We start from the raw sequence: 23556 nt of genomic DNA, 5'->3' as shown, positions 1-23556 counted from the left end.
CAACTCTGAAAAGTAGACTGAGGAAAACAAAAGGTTTGACTTTGTTTTTCCTAATAGTTTATTAATTCTACATTATGTCTGACAATTCGTGCTTATTCAATGCTGTCCAAACTTAACACACTTAAAATAAGCTTTCTGTGGTTTTAAGGATTTATTTGTCTGAAAGTGATAAAGTTATAGCATAAACAAGTAGAATACAGGTTATTTTCAGGCAGGGGGTCACATGTTTGTGCTTTTTATTCCTTTGTTGTAATAATGTCTTTAACTGTTTAAGCTAAGTTAGAGACAAGCCTAGAGAAGGTAATGGCACCCCATTCCAGTACTCTTGCCTAGACAATCCCATGGATGGAGGAGCCTGGTAGGCTGCAGTCCATGAGGTCACTAAGAGTTGGACACGACTGAGCGACTTCACTTTCACTTTTCATTTTCATGCATTGGAGAAGGAAATGGCAACCCACTCCGGTGTTCTTGTCTGGAGAATCCCAGGGACAGAGGAACCTGGTAGGAGGCTGTCTATGGGGTCGCAGAGAGTCTGACACGACTGAAGTGACTTAGCAGTAGCAGCAGCAGAGACAAGCCTATGTGTACTGGGTGTCTGAATGTAAATAAATACAGTTTCCTAAGATCTCATGGCTCTCAGAAACATTACAATTTGGCTTAATGATGTAAGAGTACAGAAAGCTTACAGGAATAATGGTTGAAGTAAATGGTGAAAGCTTGTGCTTCAGAATGAACAAGGAATAACAAAATCCCCAAAAGGACTGAAGACGTATAGAGTTGCCCAGTTATTCCTAAAATGGGCGACAGGGCAAAGAGGGAGATGGGAGATTGCTGGTGGTGGTAGATGGTAGAAAAAAATAGAATGAAACTTGCTAGTCGTTCCACATAAGAACACTGCCTTGCGGGGTGAGCCTGGAATCTTGAGGTCCCCAGCAGCTTTACCTATGTCAGGACAGAGGTGACTCTGGCTTATTACTGACTTATCTCAGTGTCCTTTTCTCTACTGACACAAACTGATAAGAACCTGGAAATGTGGGTCAGATACTGTGGGGACACAAGTCCCCCAGAGTGATTCCAGTCACGTTCCATGCAGCTCTAGAGAAAACATTTCCAGATTTAATGTTCCGAACAGGAGCCTATTAGGAGGTACTGTGTTCTAATATGCAGGCCCAATGGGAAAGTGAGAAATGTGGAGGCCAACTGGAAAGGGGGAGACTTCATTCTCAACTCAAAAAGAAAAAAAAGCCATTCTATTGCTTAGAAGTGAACCACACTTCACTTTACAGGATTGTGTAGGACAAAGAGTGTAAGAAATACCGATGGTCACTGTGCTATTCCAGACATAGAAACATCTGCCATATTTCTATGCCTACATCCATATTCACTTCAAAAGAGGAAATCTGAAGGCAACATAAGTGAAAAGAATGGTTTTACTAAAATAAAATGAAATAGAAGTAGCTAGAGGATCCGATTGGGGGCAGGAAGAGAGGAAGATGACAGAGGATGAGATGGCTGGATGGCATCACCTACTCGATGGACATGAGTTTGAGTGAACTCCGGAATTTGGTGATGGACAGGGAGGCCTGGCGTGCTGCGATTCATGGGGTCGCAAAGAGTCGGACACGACTGAGCAACTGAACTGACTGAACTGAACAGAGGATCTGAGACATGATCTCTCTTTTGTCTTAAAGAGAAAAAGGTGCAGTGAGTAGAATTTGAGTTTTTGCTGAAAATGTCAATCCCATAATAGACAACCCAGCTGCATATCACCTCTCCAGCTAAGAAAGAAAAAATGTTGAGCAGCTTGTAGAAAAACTAACCTTAATTCTCTTTATTTGTTCAATAAACACTTTGTGCCTTTTCTAAAAAGGAAAATGCTATCTGGGAAAAAGAAAGACAATAAATGGAGAGACAAAAGGAAAACCCAACCACAACTGACAACAAAACCCTTGTTATCTCTTCTTGGGCTCCTAAGAAAAATGACCAACAGATTTGTTGAAAAATGGAGAACACCAAAAATACCTAAAACTGATAGATTTTAATCCAGATTAAACCTAATCCATTTTAGGTTTTGCTTGTTTTATTATTTATGTGTGGGGATATCAAAACAAAGTAAATAAACTTATTGGTCAAGAGTTTCTTAATTCAAAGAAATTCATCAGAAGAACCATGCTATTTGACTCAGCATGCGACACATGGAAAATTTTGGGTTGAAATTGGAAGAAACAAAGAAATGCAGCACAACCAATTTCTATCATTTTGGGAGAGAAGTGACTAAATGCAGCCTGAATGTATTTGACTGGGGCAAGGAGGCCAAACTTGTTTTTATGTCACCCATCAAAGCATGGAGGCTTGGTTCAGGTAGCCAAGATCCTCACTCAAACTGAAGTTCATGGCAGATGTTGGCAAGGGGGAGAGTCTATGTCTTTTTTGCTAGAAAAGCCAGTTCATACAACTTAAGAAAAGGCAAGCTTCATTTGGAGATCGTCTTCCTTAGCAAATACGTTGAGCTCATCCTATGCCGGTCACCGTGCATACGCCTAACCTCTAGGGGAAAATGTGGACAATTATATAGACCATCTCAATGTAACATTGTAAGGGTGAGGCAGATTTACAAACAAAATGTTTCATAACCGCACAGTTGCACTCATCTCACATGCTAGTAAAGTAATGCACAAAATTCTCCAAGCCAGGCTTCAGCAATACGTGAACTGTGAACTTCCTGATGTTCATGCTGGTTTTAGAAAAGGCAGAGGAACCAGAGATCATATTGCCAACATCTGCTGGATCATGGAAAAAGCAAAAGAGTTCCAGAAAAACATCTATTTCTGCTTTACTGACTATGCCAAAGCCCTTGACTGTGTGGATCACAATCAACTGTGGAAAATTCTGAAGGAGATGGGAATACCAGACCACCTGACCTGCCTCTTGAGAAATTTGTATGCAGTTCAGGAAGCAACAGTTAGAACTGGACATGGAACAACAGACTGGTTCCAAATAGGAAAAGGAGTACATCAAGGCTGTATATTGTCACCCTGCTTATTTAACTTCTATGCAGAGTACATCATGAGAAATGCTGGGATGGAGGAAGCACAAGCTGGAATCAAGACTGCCAGGAGAAATATCAATAACCTCAGATATGCAGATGACACCACCCTTACGGCAGAAAGTAAAGAGGAAAGTGAAAGTGGAGAGTGAAAAAGTTGGCTTAAAGCTCAACATTCAGAAAACGAAGATCATGGCATCCAGTCCCATCACTTCATGGGAAATATATGGGGAAACAGTGGAAACAGTGTCAGACTTTATTTTTGGGGGCTCCAAAATCACTGCATATGGTGACTGCAGCCATGAAATTAAAAGACGCTTCCTCCTTGGAAGGAAAGTTATGACCAACCTAGGTACCATATTCAAAAGCAGAGACATTACTTTGCCAACAAAGGTCCATCTAGTCAAGGCTATGGTTTTTCCTTTGGTCATGTATGGATGTGAGAGTTGAACTGTGAAGAAGGCTGAGTGCCGAAGAATTGATGCTTTTAAAGTGTGGTGTTGGAGAAGACTCTTGAGAGTCCCTTGGACTGCAAGGAGATCCAACGAGTCCATTCTGAAGGAGGTCAGCCCTGGGATTTCTTTGGAAGGAATAATGCTAAAGCTGAAACTCCAGTACTTTGGCCACCTCATGCGAAGAGTTGACTCATTGGAAAAGACTCTGATGCTGGGAGGGATTGGGGGCAGGAGGAGAAGGGGACGACAGAGGCAGAGGATGAGATGGCTGGATGGCATCACTGACTCGATGGATGTGAGTCTGAGTGAACTCCGGGAGTTGGTGATGGACAGGGAGGCTTGGCGTGCTGCGATTCATGGGGTCGCAAAGAGTCGGACACGACTGAGTGACTGAACTGAATTGAACTGAACTGAATGTTGAATGAAAATACATATTGAAGGATAGCAGTTACTTATGTGTTCTGAAATTTGGTTCTAATGGTCAATTTTGATTTTAATGGGCATTGGATGGGAAATGCTTCCAGACCACAATGGGAAATACATCTAATGGGAAATATGTTGCCATTCTTGATAGTCAGATTTGTGCCAACGCCTTATCTGTTAAACAGGGGAAGAATTTCTATGGTCAATCTGGATTGTTAATGTCAAAGTGAAATGATCATCATCAAATGAAAGGCTAACTTCTACTTCCCGTGATTATGACTGCAGCCATCAGTGTCATCTGTAAGTAATGCATTAGCTCAACCGTTACCAGCTAGCTGGGTAACCCAACCAAGTCCATTAATCTTCCGAGACCTTGGCTTGAAAGCACCACATATAGGGCTTATGAATAAAAAATAAAAAACAATGCAGAAGCACATAACAGATTTCTTTTATAAAATGCTTTGATTCAACAATGATATGAGTGCCCACTGTGTGCCAAAATTTAATCAGTAATATCTTTACACACAAAAAGAAGGGTTCCAGATATTCTTTTCTTGGCAATGCTGTCTGCTTGAAAATTTTACCCTATGGTACAGTTTCTAAAGGAGATCAGTCCTGGGATTTCTTTGGAAGGACTGATGCTAAAGCTGAAACTCCAGTACTTTGGCCACCTATTGCAAAGAGCTGACTTATTTGAAAAGACCCTGATGCTGGGAGGGATTGGGGGCAGGAGGAGAAGGGGACGACAGAGGTTGAGATGGCTGGATGGCATCACCGACTCGATGGATGTGAGTTTGGGTGAACTCCGGGAGTTGGTGATGGACAGGGAGGCCTGGCGTCCTGCAGTACATGGGGTTGCAAAGAGTCGGACACGACTTCATGACTGAACTGAACTAACAGTTTCTGTCTACAGCTGTCTTCTGCTTTATACCTACAATGGGGCTGATTTTAGGCTAAAGCTGTGTGCATGACATTTGAAATACTTTCAGATAAATGAGAGACAAGACATTATTTAAAAGTAAACTCTTAGCTGCCGTTGTAATAAAGATCTAATTTCATGCACTCATGAAAAAGGAATGTGCCAACAAATATTTCAGCACACAAGCTGCATTTAAAGTGACCACAGTGTCATTATGTGACTAGCCCTCATGTGTTTGGCCCTGTATGGAACATTCTGTACAAGACAGTGCTGACTACTGTGCTGCTAATTTTCCCCCTAAAATGAATGGTAAATTCAGTGTTTATGAAAGGAAGGAGAGTTGGCAGGCAAGTGCAGACTTGTGTTTCTCCATAGGTAGTGGTTTTAAATTGTAATTCAAGTCTCCACAACCAGCCCTGCTCTATGATCCCCTAACAACTGACCCCAATAGTAAATGCCATGAAGGGACTGTCCCAATACCAGTCTGGCAAGAGGGTATGTGTCAGTCTTAGAAGCATTAAAAAGATATATGATGGATAATATGACTATTTTTTTAAAGGAAATTTGGTTGTAGTGTGTCATTTACTTAACATGAATCTCTTTCTCATTCACCTTCAAGAATCAGATTAAATAGGGTGACTTTTGAATGTTAAGGTAGCATAATAGCACTAGGAGGCAAAAAAATGAAATATCTTCAGAACTGTGGTGAAAATGCAATATAATCTGAAAGTGAACGTGGTTTTGGCTTTCAAACTTCAAAAGTTATATGAATTACTACTCATTTCTACTAATCTATGAGAGAGAAGCTCAAGATCTGCTTTTTTAAATTTTAGTTTAAAAATAAATTTCAATCTCAATAAAACCATAAAACAAATAAATATATAGAAATAAATGGAAAAATACCAATACAGTATACTAATGCATATATATGGAATTTAGAAAGATGGTAACAATAACCCTGTGTACGAGACAGCAAAAGAGACACTGATGTATAGAACTGTCTTATGGACTCTGTGGGAGAGGGAGACAGTGGGAAGATTTGGGAGAATGACATTTAAACATGTAAAATATCATGTAAGAAATGAGTTGCCAGTCCAGGTTCGATGCACGATATTGGATGCTTGGGGCTAAGTGCACTGAGACGACCCAGAGGGATGGTATGGGGAGGGAGGAGGGCGGAGGGTTCAGGATGGGGAACACATGTATACCTGTGGTGGATTCATTTTGATATTTGGCAAAAATAATACAATTATGTAAAGTTTTAAAATAAAATAAAATTTAAAAAAAAAAAGAGGAAAAAAAAAAGAAATAAATTTGGTGATTTTTTTCCCTACATTTGAAAAGTACTTCAGTTCAGTTCAGTTCAGTCGCTCAGTCGTGTCCGACTCTGCGACCCCATGAATCGCAGCACGCCAGGCCTCCCTGTCTATCACCAGCTCCCGGAGTTCACCCAAACTCATGTCCATCAAGTCGGTGATGCCATCCAGCCATCTCATCCTGTGTCATCCCCTTCTCCTCCTGCCCCCAATCCCTCCCAGCATCAGGGTCTTTTCCAATGAGTCAACTCTTTGCATGAGGTGGCCATAGTATTGGAGTTTCAGCTTAGCATTTAAAAATACTTGCTCTATGGAATTCCCTGGCAGTTCAATGGTCAGGTCTCTGTGCTTTCACTGCTGGGGAGATGGGCTTGATTCCTGGTCGATGAACTAAAATCTGCCAAGCTGGGTGGCTTGGCCAAAATTTTTTTTTAATTTTAATAAGTAAATAAATAATAAAAACTAAAAATACTTGCTGTATCTACATAGTACATAGTCAGTAGGTTCAAAAGGCTATATAAAATACAATGTTCTCAGGAATTGCATTTGAATTGAATCAACATCAAGTCAGAGCATATGTACTAATCTATGTGGTCAAGCAGCATTCTTTTACCAAACCCAGGTACTTACAGGGAATAGCACTATGGGCACAGTTAGTGTTACTGCCATAAGAACAGCCAGGCGTACCATGAGGAGAGGGGTGTCAAATGTGTACACTTTGCTGTAAGCATGAAGCAATTCATCTTCAACTTCTCCTGCAAAGAGGAAGAGGAGAATGAGTCCGCTAGTGTAGTCAAATCGGCACTGCTCACCTTTGACAACATTTTATAGGAAGAGCACAGTATAGCAGGAAGAACCCAGATCTGAGAATCCAGACACCTCTGTTTTTATCCTGTCTCAACTTATTAGTTGTGTGTGTGTGCTAAGTCACTTCAGTCGTGTCCAACTCTGTGTTCCTATGGACTGTAGCCCACCAGGCTCCTCTGACCTTGGGATTCTCCAGGCAAGAATACTGGAGTGGGTTACCATGCCCTTCTTCAGGGGATCTTCCCAACCCAGGGATTGAACCTGCCTCTGCTGCGTCTCCAGCATTGCAGGCAGATTTTTTACTGCTCGGCCACCTTGTGTGATCTTTATTCAAATGAACAAAGGGTCCTGAAATTTGTAAAGTTGCAGATTTAATATAAAATTGGTAAGGCTCTTCTCTGAGTCACTGACATTGTGGTAAATCTCTCTGCTTTACAGAAGCACCACAAAACAGGACAGGCTGAGGTCCTCTGGTTGAAAGGGATGAAACGACTAAGCCTTATCAGACTGTCACTTACATCTTGCCATCTCCTTCGACTCCCACCTACCTAGTGAGCCCTGATGCAGCTTCTCCAAACCCAGTATGGAAACCCTAGGACAAATAATCTCTTAACACTTTTCCAAGCTCAACAGTTATGACCCCATCATTACTCTCATAGACGTATTCTTGGACTTTGTCAAGTTTTTGTTTGTCTCACTGAGTTGAGACTCATTAGACTAAGTAACTGCAAGGAAATCAAACCAGTCCATCCTAAAGGAAATCAGTCCTGAATAGTCATTGGAAGGACTGATGCTGAAGCTGAAACTCCAATACTTTGGCCACTTGATGCAAAGAACTGACTCATTGGAAAAGACCCTGATGCTGGGAATGATTGAAGGCAGGAAGAGAAGGGGACGACAGAGGATGAGATGGCTGGATGGCATCACCAACTAGATGCACATGAGTTTGAGCAAGCTCTGGTAGTTGGTGATAGATAGGGAAGCATGGTGTGCTGCAGTCCATGGGGTCACAAAGAGTCAGACACCACTGAGCAAGTGAACTGAACTGAGACTAAGTAATAATGCAAAGATGAAGTAGTATGATTGCTATAGAGTCTTTCAGTGAATAATGCCCTAAGTTTAAGATGCTGCCCTCCTGGAAAACACAGTTCATTCAGGATTCCAGGCACACATGATAAGGAAATACTTATAGAATCAGATGTATTCTGATTTTCCGACTCCTTCCCTCGAAATCAAAGGAGGATAAAAATACTATCAATGACATTGTCCTGACTTTCATTAATTTACAACCAGCAGAGTTTATGCCCAATCTAAACCAGAGCTTGGTTAAAAACCAAATATTAGTCAAAAAGAAAAAAACCCAAGCAAATGGTGCCCTCTCCAGCGTCTTCCTCCCCAACTTGTCTTGCAATCAATTTAATTTACTGAGTCAGTCAGAAAAAAATACAAAACTATAGACAGTTTTATTTTAAAAATATATGTAAGTTGATAACATTGGTTAATATTAATGTTTGATTCCCTGAGATTCATCTCTAGGGCCAGTGCTTCAGGGAAGAGAAGAACAATCCTGCTCCTTTTGTATCCATAGAAGAAATATTTTCAGCATAATCCAATGTGACCAGAATCACTTTGTTTTTTGACAGTATGTCCCCAGATTGAAAGGAATGCTGTCATGTCCCTTTCACTTAGAAACCAGTCACTATAATAGAAGAATGAAATTAGCCAGAAAATGTGTCTAATGCTCCAGGCCTCCAGATCTGACTTGACTGGTAAACAAGAAGCAGGTTCTAACTCAAGGACTTTGCACTTTTTCTGCCATTTGTTTGTTAATTAGTTATTCTACCCAAAGAGCTTTGCAACATACAGCTGAAATACCCTTTATCCCTTAAGAAAAAGAATTATGATTGAGAGGTTTTTTTTTAATAAAATATGAGGGAGTTCACAAATTATTGTAAACTGTTAGGCAGCCTAATTCAATTTTTCTTAAGTCATTTTCTTAGGTCAAATGAGGAGGCTTATATAGCATGCTAATTGAGTATATGCATCTATAGATCATGCTGTTTATTGAGAGTAATTAAAAGAATTATACCTACAGGTTAATGATCTGTCCAACTAGGATTTGCACAAAGAGAATGACTTTGACAGAGTGACCTACCATAAAAGGTTAGGTAACCAAAGAGGGCAGCAAGCAGATACATGACGAGCATCCCTGTGATGGAGACATTCGACACTGTTTGCATCTTCCTCCGGGACCGACTGAAAAACATAAAGGACATTGAGCTTTGATTTTCTGAACTGATGAAAATACTACATTTTTGCCATTTAAAAGCTAAGAACACAATATACGTCTGTGTTGTTCATTTTAAAACCACATTTTTAGTGCAGAAACATCACTTTTTAAAATTCGCCTTCGAGAATTATGGAGGATTTGCTTCCATTTTTCTTAAATGTTACCTCTTCAGTCTTAGAAATAACTATTTTCCTAGAAAAGGATCAGCTTATTTTATGTTGATAAGTACATTTGTCTATTGCACATTTGAGAGTGTAATTGACACAAGGGTCAAGCTGGCTTCTAATGCAGAAAGACTTCATACTTCACAGTGAGATAGATTTGAGGGCAAGAATCCACAAGAACCAACAAAACACTCCTTCTAGGAGTCCAGACTACCTGAAAGCTTGATATTTTTACCTGGACAGCTTCTGGAAACCATTCTGGAGGCACTTGGCTGCTTAAACCATCATCAGGCCTCTAGGGTAATTGCTATCACTTCTCTTTGAGCTAAGATCAAGTGTAGATGAACTACTACATAGGACTTTCCAAGTAAATGGAAGTGCTCTAAAAGTTTTTCAAGAAGTATATCTGAATATATGGGGCAAGTTATTGTTGTTTAGTGAGAACTGAGTATTGAAGTCTGGGTAAAGAAGATGAGAATTATTATATGACACCTTCCCCTCAGGGTAAAAGAAGAAGCTGCTTAGCCAGGCCACCCTAACCATAATTTTTGGTCTGCATAGGTGTGGGTCATTTCCAGCTCAGGTGACATCTTCTTCCCACCAATTTCAAATTCCACATGCCTGCCAAAATCCTTGCAGACATGGGCTCCTCCTCCCCCTGGACCCCTCACCTGGATCATTAGGATGAAGGAGTAGGAGAAAAGAAAGTAGCGAAGGGGCTGATTCATACCTTTGTGGTTAAAACATGTTACTGATGAGTGGTTACAGCATAAACTTTCTGCAAAGACAAAGCTGTAAACTATGCTTCTGTATGAAGCACCTTTGAACATATAAGCACATTTTCAAAGCAAGTTTAAATGTTAAAATGATGGCTGCCTTACTCTTTAAGTTCACTGTAGATAGGAAGGACCTCAGGGTGGCATACAAAAGCAAATGCTAGGATGGGAATTGCATAGGCCGTCTGAAAAACAAAAATAACACCTCATATTTAGCATTCCAACACAGAGGGCTACCTCAGGCCATCTCAGCTTCTGAAATAAAAACTCAGAGACTCCATTGCTAGGCTCTTAGAGGTCTCTGGCTCTCACATACCCTGGAGTTGAAGACAAAGTATTTGGGCTGACACTTGTCATCACTGTGTGCTTCAAACTCTACTCCACTGCCATGAAGAGAGCCCTTGGCCTGGTTCTCATCGAGTCCGGCAGCATTCTGGTGGGTGTAATCCATCATGAAGTTCACACCACTACTCTCAGTGTTGTTGAGTAACATCACCACGTGCATTGGAACGGTATTGTTGAAAGTCAGATTCCCAACACTGTGATCCAGAATGGGCAGAGGACAGGGTATTTGGAATTTCTTGTAAATCACCTAGACCAGATCATTAACAACAACAACAAAGAGTCAGCCTTTTGAGGAAAACAATGAAACAAAAATCCATATGGTTGGTTTATGGGGTAGATATGAGGGAACTCTGCTGATGATTCCTCTTAGACTAATGGATGATGGAGACTCCCTATAGCCTCTGTTCAAAGGAAGGAGCTGGAGCTATGGCTGGAGTTGGAGCTATGGTTGGCAACAAGACAGCATTTTGTGTGAATCCATCCTAAGCTTCATGCATACTCTTCCATGAGAAAGATGATCATTTTCTTGCTGCATTTCATCTCTTTCATCTCTTCAAACTAATGAAAATAGTCATCAGAAACTCTTCCTTCCTCCTTTGCCTCTTTGGAGAAATGCTATATGAATGTTGGCATTCATGATATTTGCTGAAATTCCTCCTTTTAGAGGGGAGTGGGATAGGGTGGGAAAGGATTTCTTTCTTTAATTCCCCTTTGGTCACCTTCTCTTCATGGGTAGAATGAGTAAGAGAAAATGGCTGATTCATGCAAATAAGGATAATTCTAGAGTCTATTCATTTATTTTCTGGGTCTCTTCACTTCTTCTTCCTCCACCTTTTTAAACACTGAGTTATTGTCACATTCCTGCTGAAGTGTTCCTTTTGTCCAACTATAACATCTAGTGTGCCTAGAACATACTATTAGCAATGGTCTTGACATTCTAATTCAACTATATTTAAACTCATGACTATTCGTCTCTCATTCCAAATGAGAATACAAGAAAATCGCTTGTGATGCAAGAACTATTTCATGCGAATGATGTGCTTTAACAAAAATTAGGATACCATTTCAAGCGCTGAAAGCATCACATGCCTACCAAGTTACAAGGATCATGTCAAAAATCACTTACCACACTGACAAAAAACACCATGCAAGTAAGAGAAAATCCGCTGGTATAACCAAGGTAACCTAGGAGTTAGGAAATTCCAGAAGGTGAATATGGCATCTACAGTCAGCTTACCTCTTAAAATATGAAATTAAAACCAAAGTGGAAAATGACTTTACCTAAATTTTTAAGAAGAGAAAGTGGAAGAATTATTCCAACAGACACAAATATGACGAGGTAGTTGCCGTTGAGATACCATTCTCTAGAAAAGAAAGACCAGAATATTAGGATCAGAAAAGACCAAGTAGAATGAGTCTATCGAAGTTACAGAGAAAACAGAAGACATACCCAGTATTTTCTTCGAGTCCCATGAATGCTCTGATTACTTCAGGTAGTTCATATTTAATGATAAAGAGGTAGCTTGACATGGCTAAAATGGAAAACGTGACAGCTTAGTGGTGTTCATGGCACCAACGTCACAGGCAGTTGTGAGAAGTCCAGGCACTGGGGACATCCCAACTTCTCAGTACTTCCCAAACCGAAAGAAAAGCCACCCACTGTGTATCCTGTATGCCTTCCAAGTTCTTCTCATAAATGGATATTGGGCCCTTTGGCTCTTCCCGATGGACGTTTGCCGACAGTATCAATGCTGATGCTGTGTTAAATCCAGCTCTGGGGTTTTCAGTGAAGCTGCAGTTTTGAAGCTTTCCTGTTAGTAGTCGTCATGGCCTTACACGTATGCCTGTTTGTATCTAAAACTCAGGCAGAGGTTTGACAACCAAAGGTGTCAACCACAAGAGAGGGGGGTAGAACTGCAAGGTGGAGTTGGGTAGAGTACGTGTCACTCTGCCCTCAGTAGGTGGACACCAGTTTAGTCCTGTGTGATCTCCATGAGGGCACACAAAATCTCAGACTGCTGATTCTCCAAATTGGAGTCATACTGGATTGATAAAGAAGAAAAGTACAAGAGAGGATAGCTTCTCTAACCTTTATCAGTGAAGTGTTTTTCTGTATCTTTTGTCCAAATAAGAAATCATAAAAAAGTGGCAAAATTTCTTGAGCATCTCTATAAGTGATGCACGTGTGAGCATGTACTCTTCTGAAAATTTGACCTATGAAAATGTGCAAACCCTCTCTCTGGAAAAACATTTATATAGACATGCACAATAAGATACAATTTGGGGGTTTTATGCAACATCCCTTTCCAAAGTCCATCCACTCAGTGAAGAATAATACTAATTTGCTATTTCACACATGGTCAAAGGGCTCAACTGAAAATAACACTGACAAGTTTCACATCGCAAGGTTTAAGGGTGTGCTACTTCCTTCTAGTGAAGTTTTGCTAACAGACATTTCAAGCAGCGATCCAAGTTGCAAATTGAACTATTAATAGTTTAAAATATTTCCTTAACCTCAAATAAAAGCAATAATAGTGATAATAGTTCCCCACATGGTTTAGCTTTTCATGTGGCCAGCTGAAAAGCCATGTGAAAGAGGAAGATGCCTCTTATCGTCTTCATTCCACAGCTGAGGATATAATGATTATGAGAGCTTAAATGACATGTCCAATATCACACAGCTTGAAAAACGACAGACCACATCCAAAATATAAGCTCCCTAATTTCAGGCCAGTGTTTCTTCTCTATTGTGAAATGAAATGATTTTTACAATATCTGATGTGTCTTCTGTAAACATGACTTGGTTAATCTTTACAAAGACCTTGGCCAAAGCTAAATCTTACAGAGGGTAAACAGAGGAGATATTTCTGATTAACTAGTTCAGTGAGGTACCATCAATTTTAGAGCTGTTAATTGCTGACTTTCAGTGATGTCACCCCTGTTAATGTGTTTGGTCTTCAAAAATTCAGAATGATCCAGACCTGTCTGGATAATGTCAACATTATTCTGCTAATATTGAAACATCCATGGTCAGTGTTAATTTTTCAGGGGATTGAGGGAATTAAATGTTCTAAATGTGGAATTGCCAAATACAGAAATACAAGTGATTTCTTTTAGGCTACAATAACCATTAATCACATAGAGTAACCAAAATGAGAGATTTTCAGGAATGCTGTATGAAATTTCATCTTACTCCTTTAAAGCCATACTGTGTGTGTCTGTGGTGGGGCTTGATTGAGAGACCAAGCTATAGTTTATCCCATTGTTTAGAAGCATACTAGTAGCTACACTTGGAACAATAGACAATGCTGTTGTCACTCAGCCTGTTGGGATCAGTGCTAAGTATGTGTATGTCCAGTTAGTTCTATGGGCCAAATAAGTATATTAGAATACCTGCAAAGGACTCCCATGAAATCCTTAAATTTAAATTTCCTACTATGAAATGCTTGATACTTAAATCTTCATTGTACCTGTTCAGTCGCTAAGCCATGTCCAACTTTTTGTGACCCAATGGACTGCAGCACACCAAGCTCCCCTGTCCTTCACTACCGGAGTTTGTTCACACTCGTGTCCATTGAGTCAGTGATGCCATCCAATCATCTCATCCTCTGTTTCCCCCTTCTTCTCCTGCCCTCAATCTTTCCTAGCATCAGGATGTTTACCAATGAGTCACATCAGGTGGCCAAAGTATTGGAGCTTCAGCTTTAGCATCAGTCCTTCCAATGAACTTTCAGGGTTGATTTCCTTTAGAATTGATTGATTAAATCTTAATAAGGCTGAAAATTTGAACCAAATGTAAAGCAATTTATTTGGTGGAGGCTGGGGGACTTTTATGCTTGGGGCTCAATGCCAGTAAAAAGAATGAAACAATTACTGCCAAATTCTACCTGGGATTGTACTCTTAATATATAAAAATATGACAGGCATAAATACAAATCATTATGATATGACTGGATTTTATTTATCTTCTTACTAACTATCCATTAGTAGGAGCAGTTATAGTTAAAGGTTTTTAAAGAAATTGCTGCATTTTAGAAATCCCAGATAATTCCAGTGATTTTATTAATCAGAAAGAATGGCCTCCTTGCAAGCTCTCTATAGCAGCATTGTTTGCAATAGTAAAAAACTGAAAACATTCCAAAACTGTTCATGGAGTGATTCAGTAAATCAATTACTGTGCATTTGTACAATGGAAAATTCAAAAACCATTATAAAGAGTAATATGCAAAAACATTCAAGGCATATTAGTAAATAAAAAGCAAGCTATAAATCAGTGTTATAAGATGATCTTATTTTAACAATAACACTATATTTGTTAAATTTGACAGAGAGGAAAACCTGAAGTGGTTTTTTCTAAGAGTGATTTACATAAACATTTCTTTGTAATCTGTTGCTGCTACTAAATCACTTCAGTCGTGTCTGACTCTGTGCGACCCCATAGATGGCAGCCCACCAGGCTCCCCCGTCCCTGGGATTCTCCAGGCAAGAACACTGGAGTGGGTTGCCATTTCCTTCTCCAATGCATGAAACTGAAAAGTGAAAGTGAAGTCGCTCAGTCGTGTCCGACTCTTAGCGACCCCATGGACTGCAGCCCACCAGGCTCCTCCGTCCATGGGATTTTCCAGGCAAGAGTACTGGAGTGGGGTGCCATTGCCTTCTCCATTGTAATCTGTATATTCATGTAATGTTTTAGTTTTTCACAATTAGTATGTATTTGTCTTATAATTGTAAAAATCTCATTTAAGAACAACCAGAAAACTGGGGAGGAATTAGGAGGAATTATGCACTGAACCCGTATTATTATGACCTTGTGAGAATAAACTACTACTCTCATTTACATAGATGGAAAAAATGGACGCAGATATGTAAAGTGATTTTCCCAAGGTCATAGACAGTGACAGAAACAAACTCAAATTCAGGTGCGTCAGGATCCAAAAGTCTATTCTCCACTCAAAGATTTAAAAACCTCTTGAGATGGTTAGATAGCATCAGCGACTCAATGGACATGAGTTTTAGCAAACTCTGGGAGATAATGAAGGACAGGGAAGCCTGGCATGCTGCAGTCTATGGGATCAAAAAGAGTTGGACACAACTGAGTGACTGAATAGCAACAACATATCGGTTCTATATAAACAAGGTTAAAGGAGCCCAGAGGTGCTAGTACCTAATAGCTTAGAGAATAGGGGATCATGGGAACAATCAAAGAGGGAGAGAATGCATGTGTGGTAAGGCTGGAGGATGATAAAAGTAGGGGAGCTGAATGTAGTTAGTTATGACACAAAACACATAAGGAACGATGATAGATGAGTAAGGAGAGAGAGAGAGACAGATCGATAGGGGGTTTTTCAGGAAAGGTAGACAAAGGAAAGATGGCTAAGACCTTTATATGTCAGACTAAAGAGTTTAAATTTTATCTTGAAAATAATGAGGGCATGCTGAAGAATTTTACGCATATGAGAAGCCGGGGTAGATCTGGATTTGAGAAAGTTAATTTGGAGGATGAATTACAAATGGAAGAGGGGAAACTCAAGACAGAAAGATCAGTTAGATGTCTACTGCAACAATTTGAAGTGTGGTGATGAGACTAGAAGGAGAAAGATTCAAAAGATAAACAAGAGAAAGAATAGTTCAGTTCAGTTCAGTTCAGTCACTCAGTTGTGTCCGACTTTTTGTGACTCCATGGAGAGCAGCACGCCAGGCTTCCCTGTCCAACACCAACTCCCAGAGCTTACTCAAACTCATGTCCATCGAGTCGGTGATGCCATCCATCTCATCCTCTGTGATCACCTTCTCCTCCTGCCTTCAATCTTTACCAACATAAGGGTCTTTTCTAATGAGTCAGCTCTTCATATCAGGTGGCCAAAGTATTGAAGTTTCAGCTTCAGCATCAGTCCTTCCAATGAATATTCAGGACTGATTTCCTCCAGGACTGACTGGTTTGATACCCTTGCAGTACAAGGGACTCTCAAGAGTCTTCTCCTACACCACAGTTCAAAAGCATCAATTCTTTGGTGCTCAGATTTCTTTATAGTCCAACTCTCACATCCATACATGACTAATGGAAAAACCAAGCTTTGACTAGACGGACCTTTGTTGGCAAAGTAATGTCTCTGGTTTTTAATATGCTGTCTAGGTTGGTCATAGCTTTTCTTCCAAGAAGCAAGTGTCTTTTAATTTCATGGCTGCAGTCACCAACTGCAGTGATTTTCAGTTCAGTTCAGTTCAGTCCAGTCCCTCAGGTGTGTCCGACTCTTTGCGACCCCGTGAATCGCAGCATGCCAGGCCTCCCTGTCCATCACCAACTCCCGGAGTTCACCCAGACTCACGTCCACTGAGTCAGTGATGCCATCCAGCCATCTCATCCTCTGTCGTCCCCTTCTCCTCCTGCCCCCAATCCCTCCCAGCATCAGGGTCTTTTCCAATGAGTCAACTCTTCACATGAGGTGGCCAAAGTACTGGAGTTTCAGCTTTAGCATCATTCCTCCTAAAGAAATCCCAGGGCTGATCTCCTTCAGAATGGACTGGTTGGATCTCCTTGCAGTCCAAGGGACTCTCAAGAGTCTTCTCCCACACCACAGTTCAAAAGCATCAATTCTTCGGCGCTCAGCCTTCTTCACAGTCCAACTCTCACATCCATACATGAGCACAAGAAAAACCATAGGAGCCCCCCAAAAAAAGTCTATCACTGTTTCCATTGTTTTCTCATCTATTTGCCATGAAGTGATGGGACCAGATGCCATGATCTTAGTTTTCTGAATGTTGAGTTTTAAGCCAACTTTTTCACTCTCCTCTTTCACTTTCATTAAGAAACTCTTTAGTTCTTCTTTGCTTTCTGCCATAAGTGTGGTGTCATCTGCATATCTGAGGTTATTGATATTCCTCCTGGCAATCTCGATTCCAGCTTGTGCTTCATCCAGCCCAGCATTTCACATGATGTACTCTGCATAGAAGTTAAATAAGCATGGTGATAATATACAGCCTTGATATACTCATTTCTTGATTTGGAACCAGTTCCATGTCCAGTTCTAACTATTGCTTCTTTACCTGTGTACAGATTTCTCAGGAGGCAGGTCAGGTGGTCTAGTATTCCCATCTCTTTCAGAATTTTCCACAGTTTGTTGTGATCCACACAGTCAAAGGCTTTGGCATAGTCAATAAAGCAGAAGTAGATATTTCTCTGGAACTCTCTTGCTTTTTCAATGATCCAGTGGATGTTGGCAATTTGATCTCTGGTTCCTCTGCCTTTTCTAAATCCAATTTGTACATCTGGAAGTTCATAATTCACATACTTTTGAAGCCTGGCTTGGAGAATTTTGAGCATTACTTTGCTATCATGTAAGGTGAGTGCAATTGTGTGGTAGTTTGAACATTCTTTGCATTGCCTTTCTTTGGGTTTGGAATGAAAACTGACCTTCTCCAGTCTTGTGGCCACTGCCGAGTTTTCCAAATTTGCTGGCATATTGAGTGCAGCACTTTCACAGCATCATCTTTTAGGATTTGAAATAGCTCAATTGGAATTCCATCACCTCCACTAGCTTTGTTCGTAGTGATGCTTTCTAAGGCCCACTTGACTTCACATTCCAGGATGTCTGTCTCTAGGTCAGTGATCACACCATCTTGATTATCTGGGTCTTGAAGATCTTTTTTGTATAGTTCTTCTGTGTATTCTTGCCACGTCTTCTTAATATCTTCTGCTTCTGTTAGGTCCATACCATTTCTGTCCTTTATCGAGCCCATCTTTGCATGAAATGTTCCCTTGCTATCTCTAATTTTCTTGAAGAGAACTTTAGTCTTTCCCATTTTATTGTTTTCCTCTATTTCTTTGCGTTGATCACTGAGGAAGGCTTTCTTACCTCTCTGTGCTATTGTTTGGAACTCTGCATTCAAATGGGTATATTTTTCCTTTTCTCCTTTGCTTTTCCCTTCTCTTCTTTTCTTAAGAGCTGGTATTTAATGGAATGGTCAGGGTTAGGGAGAGAGGGAAATGCTCAGGTTGATTCCCAGATTTCCGGCTTAAGAAATCTGCTGGTATTGTTTGTTCACCAAGATGAAAGAACAGAAGGATGGAATAACCAGTTTGGGGACTGGGTAGGAGGTGGGGAAGTAAGTGCCACTGTGTGATGATATAGTCTGGATCATGCAAGAGGACATAGCCACAGGACATCAGAAATATGGATTAAAATGTCTTTAGAAGGTCAAAGACATGAGAGGACCAGTGAAGTTGGTGGGCAAGTATAACCTGGAACATGATTAAAAATATATGCTTCTCAGCTCTCTCTGGAAATGATCATTCAGGAGGAATATAAGAATCTGTTTTACAATGCTTTTGATGCCTCACCAGCATTTTACTTTAGCACAACTTCTATGAACAATGCCCAGTGGGCTGACTGCATAAGATGTGTCTCAATGACCTCAAAATTTACCACGTGCCTCAGATACTGAATATTTCCTTTTGTGAAATATGCTCAATCATATATATTTATATATATTTGAAATCAAGAAAGGTTTTATTCTTTATTTTTGTTATAGAATTTATTTCATAGGGTTTATATAGTATTTCATTTCAATATAGATATCACTGTTTTGGGTTACAGAGAGATAGCAAATCTGTCTAGAAAACTTTACTTATTAAATTTAAAAATGATAAAACAGGTATTTCTATTTAAATTCCTGTTCACTGCCATTAAATTTTCTTATTTCTTGAACCTCCTTTAGAAAGTTTAAATGGTTTGTTGAAAGCTAGAACCTTACCTCCAATGTTCTGCATTGTAATGGAGATAAAAGCTCCGATTTTCCCAGGCCATCCAAATGCCTTTTCACCTAGTTTTTCATAAATTAAAGACCCTATAATCAGAAATGAAAAGAACCTTGTTAAGAAACTGCTTTAGTGATGAAGATATTTCTATAATATAATTCTGCACTGGAACCTCAAACATGTAAATAACAGCATATAGAAATCACAGATCTCAGGTTCAGTCCCTGGGTTAGGAAGATCCCCTGGAAAAGAAATAGTAAACTGCTCCAGGATTTTTGCCTGGAAAATTCCATGGACAGAGAAGCCTAGGGGGCTATAGTTCATGGGGTCACAAAGAGTCAGACATGACTGAGCACGAGCACCTAAATGACCTAAGTGACCACCTATAGAAATCATAAACCCCAAATACACAATCTCAAAAGCCATTACAAAATATGGTGTATGTTCTCCAAACAAGGAGTGATGGCTTCATTCACTTTGGCTCCATGCAGCAAGTTAGAACTGTTACTTCCATCATCCACCAAAAGCCTTTTTCTGTATTTGGCTTGAACCTGAGCAGGCTGACTTTCACTTTCACTTGATTTTTCACTTGCCTAGATAACTAAGAACACGGAGAGGCCATGTGATTGGGATTAGAAGAAAATTAACTGTAAAATTGATTAACACCATCTTATAGGTATGGAGCTAGAGACTGAAATGCCTTTAACCAGAATCAAAATGGCATGTCTGGTGTCTAAGGAGTAGCATACCTCCTTCTTTGGCAGTCTTTAATAAAAGATGAACTGAATAAAGAGATAGGACCGCCACAGCAAGCAGCATGATTCTGTGAAAGGAATAGAAAGGAGACAATAAGATTTATGTAAAAAATAAGACATAATAATACATGATGTTACAATACATTATTACACTGGTCTTTTCAATCATTAACTTTCCAACAATATGTGGATTTGGGGAAGCTGGAAAATTCTTTTTCAGAATGTCACAAATACTCTTTAATGCTTCAGAACTGGATTGGCTTTATTTTATGGGTCAAAATGTACTACTGGAAGTCCCTAACCCACCTTTTTTAGTGTGTTACTACTAACAATAGTAGAATCTGGTTTAAAATTTGGATGCCAAGGTACAGCAAAATTAGCAAATACTATGTATACTTACTCAGTATAAGGGGCATATGTATATGTATATCATATTTGCATGATATTCTCATGAATATTTATAACTGAAGGGCTATTCAATGACCGACTAAACATTCATCTAAAATCTAGAAACAGAGAAGCCAAAGCAAACTCTGAGTTCCATTACTACTGTCTGTGCATTATATGAGAGTGGTCAGAGGTGTGAACCAGAGGGTCTGGCAAATGCCTGTATAATAGAAAAAACAGAAAAAGGTAAGTCTAGGCTACAGGAAAACCTTTGTTGTACTCAGAAAAGAATCGTTTCTGGTTCAGGGCCCTCCACATGTTCACAGGCATATATGGTTTCTTTATGTATTCAGTGACCAGTGCTTTCCAAAAACAAGAACTGAACAGCAAAAATCGAGTGTAGATAGAAGCAATTATATAATAAATTAAGGAATAATAGTAATCTTTACCTGAAACTGAAAAAAAAAATCTTATTCTGTGTCTGTTTCCTATGATGAGAGCACACTAAACATTCTCTCCACAACTGATCTAATTCTTTGGTAATTCCTAGGAAAGTTAAGTTTGCAAACATAGATTTAGACAATGAGGTACAAATATTCTAACAATTCTAGCTCTATTGTGCTCTTATTTATCACAAAATATGTTCGCCAGAACTGTCTAATCAATGTCTTATTAATCTGTTGTTCTATGGAATTGACCTGTTTTTAAGAATTATGCAATTCAGATTACATAATTTTATTCCCTGGAAAAATGATGAGAATACTCTATATTCTAAACATATACTTGCTTTGGTAGAAAATACTAAAAGTAAACACCAATGAAATCCTGTGTCACTTGTTGGGAATTAAGGGAAATTGCTGAATCCATTTTGGGCTACTTGGATACACAAAACACATCTCATGATCTCTAATGATTTAATTGCTTCAGCCAAATTAATCTGGTAAATGTTTACAGGCCTAAAATGAGGCTCTCAGTTTTAAAAGTGGAATATTCTCCTCCCATGAAGATGATCTGCAGCTCTAGAATTGGAGAAAGTATCTCTTACTTCTAACTCATCAGTGATCTAGGAAAATTTCCTAATTATTTTAATGGTATGTGTAATTAGTACAGAGAAGGCAGTCTGTTTCAAAGGCAGAGTATATTACAAAAGTATACAACTACATATATGACTATACTTCTGGTCATTAAGAATCTGAGAATTTTTTAAAACTACTTTATTTCAAACATGGCTTAGAAAGGTAAAGGTGACATAAAAACCCATTCAGCTAAAAACTATAATCTAACAGTTCAATCAAAGCACTGACACAATGTCAATATTTATAGTCCAGCCTGATCCTTAGCCCCCAAATAGCTATGTGGTTACCTAATCATATGTGATGTTTGGAACATAAATAGCATATATTTATAATATAAATGTTACATTCTTAGACAGTTATTCAAGACTCCAGCATTGCATTAGGGATTGTGATCTACATTCACACTGATGCCTAACTTTATTCTTGTGAAGTATTTCACTGCTGCCAACTGTGTCTTTGAAAATATCAGGCTGCACATAATGACAAATGTCTGTGGCTGTCTGTCACAAGTGGTCTCCACCCTCCAGGTTGGCTCTGTGATGCTGCTGCCACCAGGCAGCATTTGACCAAGTTTGGATAAAGTGCATTGGTTTAGGAATAAACTTTGGCCACTATGCAAAAGTTCCCCATGCCAAGCATTGTTACTAGGTCTTGGTGATACAAACAAGAGGTGAATAAAAACAGGATTGAGCCATCTCCAAAGGCTTAATGCTTTGGAGACGACAGTCTAGCCAGGGAGAGAGCCATTAAACAAATGAATCAGACAACTGCACTAAAATACTAACACTGTGATGAGACTATAAGGTGGTTTGTCCCAGTCATGGAGACTGGAGGAAGGCATAACTGAGGTGTGGCTGAACTGAGTTATGGGGAGTTAACTAGATGTAGAGGAAAGGGAAGACAGTTCCAAGATTATGTGCAAAGGCCCTGTGGTAAGAGGGGATGGCACCTTTAAGGGATGGAGAGAAGACCACTGTGCCCATTGTATCTGGCATACAGAGCAACAGATGATGGGACTTGAGATGGGATCAAGGCACACAGGACCCTGCAGGTCCGGTTTGGGAAGGGATGTTTTTCCTGAGTGTCATAAAGTCAGATTTGCTACTGGGAAAGATCTTTTAAACTATTAAACACCATATTACTTTACGATGAATAATTTTGGACTGGTAGGGCTGTTCTAGCGCTTTGGGGGAAGGGGGTTCAAACATAAACTTTCTGCCATTTGAATAGAGATGGCTGGTTGAACAAGTACCAGGATTAGACTGCTCTGATTATTTCTCATTGCTGTTTTGTTTCAAAAAGAGAGAGAATATGCTAGTACTTTCTCAGATGATTCTTATTCACAAAGATCAAATTTTGTTAATTGAAAGAGCACCAGGTATGCACAGGCTTTAAACTGAGTGTAGATACGACCAGGCACTTACATGAAAAGTATGATCCCTGTGTTGGCCATGGCATAGGACAGGCCCAGGATTCCACTGCCCATGATGGCATTACTCAGGTTGAATGAAGACATTCCAAAGGAGGTGGTCCCAGGATGCTTGAAGAAAAAGGGATGCATGATAAGCAAATACCCACCAAAGGATGAATCTTTTTTGGATTATTCTTATCCTATACCATCTTTTTTTGGAAGAGACTACCACCAAAAATTGAAGATTAAAGTAAAATCACAGCAAATAAAACCATGACTCAACTTCAGTAAAAGCATGTAATTTTCAGTGGAATGTGGTACTTGATTTCAGCAGAGGTCTCGGTAAAAATAAAAAATACAGGTTGAGTAATAGAAAGAAGGGAAAACATGTACGACTGCAGATCACATTTGAGTTAGAATGATTTCTCCAAAAAACAAATAAATTTCATAAATGATTTATGCAGCCATATGGCGAACAGGAAAAACAAGCCCTTATTCCAGTAAGGGCCTGAATAAACAGAGAATGTGCTGATCAAGGCTTGGAAAATTTCAGTCACATTGCTTTCCTGCAGAGACCCAGGTAGATCAGACATCCTCAAGTCCTGTTTACTGCCGGAAAGCAGAGAATCAC

The 23556-nt window shown here is 39.7% G+C and overlaps 1 protein-coding gene across 2 annotated transcripts in view; it reads right to left on the bottom strand.

The window, feature by feature from the left end:
* The window catches only part of SLC38A4 (solute carrier family 38 member 4), an 85535-nt gene that overhangs the window by 7779 nt on the left and 54200 nt on the right, over positions 1-23556 (bottom strand). For both annotated transcript variants that reach the window (XM_019960738.2, XM_019960736.2), the window contains exons 4-13: positions 22939-23054; positions 20046-20119; positions 19293-19385; positions 11992-12073; positions 11823-11905; positions 11668-11726; positions 10513-10788; positions 10302-10381; positions 9122-9222; positions 6790-6914 (exon numbers count right to left, since the gene is read on the bottom strand). In XM_019960738.2, the coding sequence (XP_019816297.2) occupies positions 6790-6914; positions 9122-9222; positions 10302-10381; positions 10513-10788; positions 11668-11726; positions 11823-11905; positions 11992-12073; positions 19293-19385; positions 20046-20119; positions 22939-23054 (1089 nt within the window). The remainder of the gene's footprint in view (positions 1-6789; positions 6915-9121; positions 9223-10301; positions 10382-10512; positions 10789-11667; positions 11727-11822; positions 11906-11991; positions 12074-19292; positions 19386-20045; positions 20120-22938; positions 23055-23556) is intronic.

The sequence above is a fragment of the Bos indicus genome, chromosome 5 (assembly GCF_029378745.1).
Source record: "Bos indicus isolate NIAB-ARS_2022 breed Sahiwal x Tharparkar chromosome 5, NIAB-ARS_B.indTharparkar_mat_pri_1.0, whole genome shotgun sequence".
NCBI classification, from domain to species: Eukaryota; Metazoa; Chordata; class Mammalia; order Artiodactyla; family Bovidae; genus Bos; species Bos indicus.
Note: the sequence above shows the minus strand (reverse complement) of the source record. Positions and strands in the feature narration are given on the sequence as shown.